Genomic DNA, 8,444 nt, shown 5'->3' on the forward strand with positions numbered 1-8,444 from the left:
ATTCGTAAAGATTTCGATGAAAATTGCATATTAGGTTTTGTAGCACTCTAATAACCATAAAACTCTCTCCTAACTACTTGCGTATGTAACTAAATATATACGTTTATTTTAAAATTGGTTCGGATGATAATTACAAAAGACACTGTTTCTAATATAATTTTATCAGCTTTTCCATATACTAACACATAAGGCACCATAAATTGACAATGTATATGGAATACTAACGAGATTTTCAGCTTATACTGGAAAATATTAGGAACAATGTGTTTCTTATTAAATTTAAAACGCTTGTGGTCTTAATTAATTAGTTATTTCATGGCGGAAAAACGATTTTTCATACCTCAGCCACCAAACACTTGGGGTAATATATGTTTAAAACAAAAGCCTGTTTAAAAAATGTTAAATTAAAAAGATATTTGTGATTAATGTATTCTTTTGACTTTGACGAAAGGAATAATTTACGACAAAAAATGAGCTAACGTACTATGGAACTAAACAATTAGCTTCCCTCACAAATTAAATGAACTAAGTAACTCCTAAACTCGTTATAAACTTAATTGTTACAACGCTTTATTCAACTTGCACAGTAGGTCATCTAGCTGTTTCTCTATTTAGTCAACAGTAAATACTTCATTCAACAACATGCGGTATGGAATTCTCAAATAATCAACTGTCGGCAAAATCATATCGCCGAGAGTTCAAAGACATTGATGTGACATTAATATTCCAGCGAAACTTCCTTGATCAGTGGCAAGTTAATGTTGGCCTAACATTCTTATACATCAATGCAAGATTTTGGCTAAGTGTTCTAACCTATATATTAACATGGGCACATTTATCCAAATCCGGCATGTACTGGCATATATAAATATACTGGCTGAAAAAAACTTTATTTATAATTATTTCAGTCATCGATACGCTGTTATTCATTTACGGTACATGTAGTTTTTGCAGATAATTATTTAGGCAGTCATCTGAAATAGTAATTTCTAGATCCAGTTTTCGCTTCTTAAGTTTAAGTATTTCATTATCTATTTGCATCAGTTCCAGCCACAAAAACGAACAGTCAGAGCCATTATTAATGTTTCTGAATGAGTTAGACGCATTTAGCATTGGCATACAGTTAGAATGATTTGAAACTGAAGGAATGCAAAACACATTATTTTCATTCGTTGACAGTTCAAGGTTTTTAGAAGCTTCGGTCAAGAACGAAGACGAATTACCACTCAAACTTGGTTCTTCTGTCAAACCGTCACCACTGTTTTCATCAGAATTTTTATACGACACATTTGTGTCGGAATAATATATTCCGCTCGTACTACAAAGTGATGGATTCTCAATTAAATGTTTATAGTTTGATAGAAAATTCGCTGCTGCGTTTGTGAAAATCTGGCTAAGTAGACCATTAGTATTATCTTTCTGTGATATAGATTCACCTTCATTATAATTTTTTAGAATTGTTTCGGTTGGGTCGTAATCGAAAAAATTTTGAGGAGAAATATTAGTCTCTTTATGAGCAACTTTGGGACTTGAACTTCGAACGTGATTATTTTCTAGCAAATCTATGCTGCGATTGCAACTAAAAGATAAGATTTTTCCACGTGCAAAGGCTCCAAGTGATTCTTTCAATGAATCGTTTTCAAACTCACTAGATTCTGAAGGTCCACTCACGCGTTCTCCATCTTCTGAACTATAATCTTCTGATATTTCCTCTAAAAATTTCATAAATTCAGAATCTTCTTTCTCCGGTGTATAAGAAGTCATTATCTGACGCCTGAACTCACAGATTTCAGAAAAAATTGTCTCCAGGTATCCTCGGCTGTTTTCATGAACTTCTCTGATACCATTTTCAGTGAATTTACATTTTTCCATCGAAAATGGTCCACACGAAAGACGTTGTTTAGCCCTACTTTTAGTTCTTTTCCACCAATTTCTGAGCTGAATTGAGGATTTGCAGCTAGAATCAGGAAATTTGTTTTGCAACTTTTTTGAAATGTGCTGCCATAATACAAACTTTCTGTGTTTTGTCTCACTATGAGTATTCGGTGACTCTATAATATTTGGATACTTCTGAACTTCCTCGAGTAAAAATCTCAGTTCTTTCTGTGTATATCTTTCCGACCTTTTTCCATTTTTTGATAATGAGTTACCTGTGTGATGTTGCATAGATCACGATATATAGTTCGAAACTTAAAATAGCGGTATAATTGAAATTCAATTTATTGGAGTAGATAAACAATCGATGTTCAATCAGAGAGATAATATAGCATTTGGACAGTAAAAATAACCTCAACCTTATCAGTTTTAGTCGTTTATACTATTTAATCAATTGGGACCGTAATGCTGTATATAGTTCGAACTGCTAGAAATGTTTCTCTTAGTTCAGTTGAAATTTATACAAAAAGCAGCAGATGGGAAGTCAGTGACAATTCCTTTCAATTAGAACAATAAAACGAAATTTTTATGGTTTGAGAGTAATTCACAATTTTTTAATAATACGAATTAACCTAATTGTTCTCCATTTGACTAATCGTGAACATACGGGTAGTCAAATTAGACATTTGTTGCCAAATTTGGCTGTAAAACTTAACGTGTGACCTATTTTACTTCATACAGTTGAAACAATGTTTAGAATTTGGTTTCGAAGAAGAACTAAACTAATATACTATACATTAAACTTATTACATTGTACTTTCCTTCCCTTATTGGTCGATTAAAAGCGTTCATGGATGAAAGTAAATCACATCTTGTCCATACAAAAAAGGTCTGTTTTTCTCGTATTTTTGACTGAAATTATTGTATTACCTGTGTTTGTAATACTATCATCGTATGTTCTCTAGTCAAATACCTCGATTTGTCTTTTTCTTTATGTTCGATGTTAAAGGGCTAAGGACTATATAAGTGAATTCCATAGTATGATCATCTTTGATTGAAGGAAAAAACAGGTCTCATCAGTGATCTGATTTGTAAGTTAATAAAAATTAGTAAAGAGCTACAATTTTCAGTCATTCGTCCTCATCGATTACAATAAATTTCCCTTAACCATCAATAAGCTGAACTCTATGAAACAATTGCTTTTGGAGTATCAATCAAGGTGGGCAAACTTCGTATTCTCAATCTACCATTACACTCAAAAACCGTATTTTTAAAATCATACTCAAAGTTTATCTTACTTATTCACATGTAATCAGAGTTCTAATTGTTCACTGATTTGTAGTGTATAAACTTTATCCAGGATTCCAAATAAAAGTCCGTAGCAGTAAATAAGCCCCTAAAATAAATAGTTCTGTCAGTCATCGTTAGTGGATGCTTTTTCATTTGTAAAAAACATCTCGAACCACAATCTTATATTATCAGTCAAATAATTCTTCGTTTCTAAGTCAGACAGGCCCATAATCCTTCGTAATTTGTTCGCAAGAACAGGCATTTTAAAAATTGAGAATGAACGACCTGATAGTCCGAGTTTGTCTAATCACTATTTCTTTGAATTAAATGTATATTTTTATGACCTTTTATAAATGTTCTTTTGAATTACGTTCATCTTCATCAGAAGCTGCACACGCACACTCAAACGGGTGGTTCAAACGAGGACAGTTATCCTGCTGGAGACAATACGTAGTAAATTACCAAAAGCTAGTTTGTGTAGAATGGGGACTGGTTTGCAAAATCAATGCCGCCCCATTTATATGATCAAGAGAAGGGTGTTGCTTTTTCATTCGGAAGCGAGATCAACATAATTTCACATAATTCAGTTACCTGGAGAACAGGGCAGCTAAATTCTTCGTCCACAAATAAACCAAACTTTCTCAATCTGCAGATAATTGTGGTTCACCGAAAGGGATCTATATAAAAACAATAACTGTGATTATGGTATATAGTATTTTTTAAATTAACATCTAAAGTGGCTGATGTCTCTCTTATTATCCAAAGTGGAATCCTCTCGGTATATCCAAACGACGATTTTGGGTTACTGATTTCCAATAAAACTTACGGTGTTGCGATTAACATCCCTTGTTAATGCTCCCATTTACTATTAGTTAGTTGGAAAAACAATTACAGAAAGTGGCCGATACATTAATTGATAAACTTTGCGAATATGTATAGCATAAGCTTCTCAAGATGGACGTTTTACTTTCTAATTCTTGAACGACGTCATGTTTTTCTTTACATTGGATTACAGACAAATCGTAGTTCCCAACTGAACCATTTGTAAGCATTTAGGATTCGACGGTATTATGTGTTTTTAAATGAAGGTCTTTGTATATTTTATAAAAAAATTTCGAAATTATTCAAAAAACAACCAAAATATTTATGGTGTTTCTGATCATTTTCAAGCACACATATCTATCAGGATCGCACTAAAATTCAGAATGTAAATAATGTTTTTAAACTAAGACAATAGAAATATGTGGGACTTATATGTAATTATGTGTAGGAGATGCCTACATCCTCTTTTTAATGTACTTACAGAATTCGTACAATCTTTGTTTTACTGTTTCAAATAATTCACTGTTTCCATTTACTGACAGTGCGGTAATTCAATTTTCTTTTCAATGTAGTTGTTATACTGACATGTTCGTTGTCTTTTGAAGTTCTCAAAATAAATTGGTTTTACCCTTATTAAAATACGTTGATATTAGTTTTGCAGTGTATAAAAAGTCTTTAGACTTTGAATTCGAATTTTTTATTGATCTATTAGTAGAAACATTTTTCTATAGCAGCTTCTCGAAAAGGGGTCAAATTTGTCCGAAAACTGGGAAATTGGGTCAGTGTGTCTCGTATCGTGAGTAGAGGTGTTACTTATGTTGCTAACGTTATCAATTAAAAATTATGTGCAGCGCAAGATGTGTCTTTAATTTCTTTTCATACTTCAGTTTCAGTTTCAGTTTGGGAAGGACAGGAGGCTCGATGGCCTATGTTAGTCCTGGCAATGGTGGTCTTTCAGTTGATCCAACTTTCTTTTGAAAGAGTCGACGGATGGAGCCTCAACCACGTGCTGAGGTAGTGAATTCCACTCGTTGATGATTCTATGGGAATGTCGATAGTCAGCTGACAAGTAATTTGTTCTTGGCTTGTGAACTTTTTTGGAGTGCTCTCGTAAATTCTCTGTTTTGGAAGACAGGAAAAATGAGGGCATATCAGGTGCGAATTTGGCACTAAGCAATTTGAAAACTGTAATCAGGTCGCCTCTAGTTCTGCGATATGACAACGGGAAAAGGTTCAGCTTGGCCAATCGAGCTTCATACGGAAGCTTCGCTATTCCGGGAATCAACTTAGTTGCCGTTCTCTGAACCTTTTCCAGAAGCTTACTGTCTTTTTTAAAGCAGGGGCTGGTCGCTTGTATGCAGTACTCAAATTTAGGACGTGAGAACACTGTATACAAAGTCAAAAACGTCTTAGCGTCGACATGACTAAAAGCCCTACGTATTGACCATAACGTTCTAAAACCCTTGGCGGCTATTGCACGGCAGTGTGCAGTAGTCTTTAAGTCTTGACTAACGATAACTTCTAAGTCATTATATGTCTGGACGACGGGTAGCTCAGTGTTATTCATCGTGTATGTATCTGTACCTTGATGACCGATATGCATCACAACACACTTGGAAGTATTTATCGGCAACTGCCAGGTTTGAGATCATTCAGATAACTTCTTCAGGTCATTTTGAAGTTCTAAGCTATCACTCTTACATCGTATCGTTTTCCATATCTTGACATCGTCAGCATATAGCAAGACCGATGATGATAGGAGACAAGGAAGGTCATTTACATATAAGAGGAATAGCACTGGCCCCAAAACTGTACCCTAGGGCACTCCACTAAGCACAGTTTCCCAGCTAGATAACTTTGAGTTCACCCTTACTCTTTGTTGACGCCCAACTAAGAAGTCTTTTATCCACATCAATAAATTACCTCCAATCCCGACATTTCTTAACTTATATAACAGCCGGTTGTGCGGAACTTTGTCAAAAGCTTTACTGAAATCAATGAAGGCGACGTCTACAGGTAGCTTTTGGTCCTTAAGAGCGCACCAGCTTTCATGAGCCACTAGTAAGTTAGTGAGACAAGAGTAACCTATTCTGAAGCCGTGCTGCTTCTCCTAGAGGATCCGATTTTTATCGTGATACTTAAACAGCTCCTTCCTAATAATCTTTTCTAATATTTTAACAACCACACTAGTTAGGCTAACGGGGCGGTAGTTCTCAGGTTTGTGTTTCGTACCTGTTTTGAAGACAGTACTTACTATGGAGTTTTTTCAGTATTTGGGTAAACGACCCTGCGTTACGGATAGGTTAAAGCATAGGATGTAATTCATCGGGCCCCGTGGATTTACCTATGTCAAGCTTATTTAGCAGACCAAAGACATCGAGTTCTTTAATGGTCACGCTATCCAGTGTATGTATGGGGGGATCTGTATACGCTGACGGGAAGTGCGCTTCTATGGTATATACATTGCTAAAGTAGTTCGAGAACACTTGAGCCTTACCAAAGTCGTCTTCCACTAATGATGAAGCAGTACTGTCTCCCCATAGAGCAGGAATATTTCCTCTTCTCTTTGTCCTTTGGTTTATATAAGAATACAAGCGTTTAGGACATTCTACGGAGTCCTTAACAATCTTTTCTTCGTACAACTTTCTAGACTTACGGAGGGTCGAGGCACAAGTATTCCGAGCCTTTCGATACTGAGATTTTGACTCATCAGTCCCCAATAACCTAAATCTATCTCACATTTTCCTTTTCTTACGGAGAAGGATACGGACCTCCCTACTGAGCCATGGTGGTGAGCTTTTCGGCCCCTTTGGTATAGTCCAAGGGATATGAGGTGTGGTAACTTTTAAGTATGAATTTCGAAATGCGTCCCAGGCCGTTTCAATGGAGGACTCTGGGTCTATTGTCCAATCTATTAACGATGCTGAATGCATGATGTCTGGTATGTTTGCTTTCCAGACGTTGGGTCTGGACTGGACTGACGCGTGCTCGTGACTGGCAGTTATATGGAAGTTGAAAGTTAAAACTGCGTGGTCACTTTTACCTAGGGGTGGCATATGGTGGAGGTTCGCAACATCGTCCTCATAGTGAGTCAGTATAAGATCTAATAAGGATGATTCAGTGTCCGGATCGTACCTTGTCGCTTCTTTCACATGTTGCACTAGAGCACATGTGATAACCGCATCAACTAGTTCCTGCTCGAAAGAATTCTCCGACGATTTAGTTCGCAGATTTTCCCAGTCTACCATAAGTGCATTGAAGTCCCCTAGGATTAGACATCGACCACTTTGGGACCAAGTATTGAAACTGCTTAACAGGATCTCATTTGCCTCACAGCTTGGACTGCGATAGACCAAACCAATCAGCAGCTCTTGTCCCTTGCATTTTAAGCGAAGACTAACTAATTCACACGTCCCACTTTCATGGGATACACTATCGATAATGGCAAATGGGATAGCATTCCTAATGAATAGAGCTACTCCCCCTCCTTTGCGCTTTTGTGTTGTGTCAGCCCTTACTAACGTAAAACCCTTGAAATCAAGTTCCATACTGTCTATAGCCTGTGTCAGCCAGGTTTCTGTTACTGCAATTATGTCTGGCTTTGTAGAGTCAATCTGTACACCTAGTTCCGATCGCTTATTAAGTAAGCTTCGTGCGTTGGTGTAACAGATCCGAAGCCTGTTTAAGTGCCTTCGTGCTTCACCCAGAGTGGCTTCGGCATCATTCTCTGTCGAAGTCTTACAACCCGAAAATTTACAATTTTCAGGTCCTTTTAGCCAGCGTCTAACCTAAGTTGTAGTTCTTTCTCGGCTTCCTGTCTCTTAACACGGTGTGCCAACGGTAGGTCCTTTCGGATAAAGACTCCTGAACCCTTTAATTTGTGTCCATTTTGTAAAATCAGGTCACGTTCGTTCGAAGAGCCGAATACCACTTTAAGCAGTCTGGAATGATTTAGTTTCGAGTCCGCTAGACTCCCTAGTCTGTACACCTTTAGCAAGGCGACCCCGGTCATATTTTGAGGCATGAGTTGATTAAGCAGCTGCCTAATCAGTACAGTGTCATGCTCAAAGCGAGCTTTAGGTTCAGGGCTCTCGCTCTCCTTGATTCTATGAAAAATAGCTGATCTGTCGCTATGATCAGCTTTCGATTTTTCAACTACTTTTACGGGGGCAGGGTTCCCTTTTATATCCCTACTTTTCTTCCTTACAACCTGTACCCATTCGTCAACGGTGCTGGTAGAAGCAATAACAGTTGCATCAAACCTAGTGTTGGATTTTGGGGGGTTGTCGACGACCTGAGAGGTCGGGTTATGGTTACCGCTTGAAACCGATCGAGCCTTGCGATTGCGGCTTCTAGGTGTTTCCTGTTGGATCCCATCTGGGAGACGGGGAACAGAAGACCCCACTTTTCTTGAGCTTTTGTTTAAGGCAGGCCCCATTGGAGACTGCTTTTCCTTC

At 37.3% G+C, this 8,444-nt stretch overlaps 2 protein-coding genes across 2 annotated transcripts; both read right to left on the minus strand.

Annotated features, from left to right (window-relative positions):
- Positions 1-930: 930 nt before the first annotated feature.
- On the minus strand, positions 931-2,178 carry MS3_00003875 (uncharacterized protein; the record flags this gene model as incomplete). The annotated part of the gene is made up of 1 exon (XM_012941706.2): positions 931-2,178. Exon 1 carries the CDS (start codon positions 2,164-2,166, stop codon positions 931-933), a length of 1,236 nt encoding a protein of 411 aa, XP_012797160.2. The 5' UTR covers positions 2,167-2,178.
- Positions 2,179-4,554: 2,376 nt separating this feature from the next.
- On the minus strand, positions 4,555-5,554 carry MS3_00001202 (uncharacterized protein; the record flags this gene model as incomplete). Its single annotated transcript, XM_051208686.1, has 1 exon — positions 4,555-5,554. The coding sequence occupies one exon, from the start codon at positions 5,552-5,554 to the stop codon at positions 4,919-4,921; it is 636 nt and encodes a 211-aa protein (XP_051071840.1). The 3' UTR covers positions 4,555-4,918.
- Positions 5,555-8,444: the final 2,890 nt, after the last annotated feature.

The sequence above is a fragment of the Schistosoma haematobium genome, chromosome ZW, assembly GCF_000699445.3.
Source record: "Schistosoma haematobium chromosome ZW, whole genome shotgun sequence".
Taxonomy (NCBI): Eukaryota; Metazoa; Platyhelminthes; class Trematoda; order Strigeidida; family Schistosomatidae; genus Schistosoma; species Schistosoma haematobium.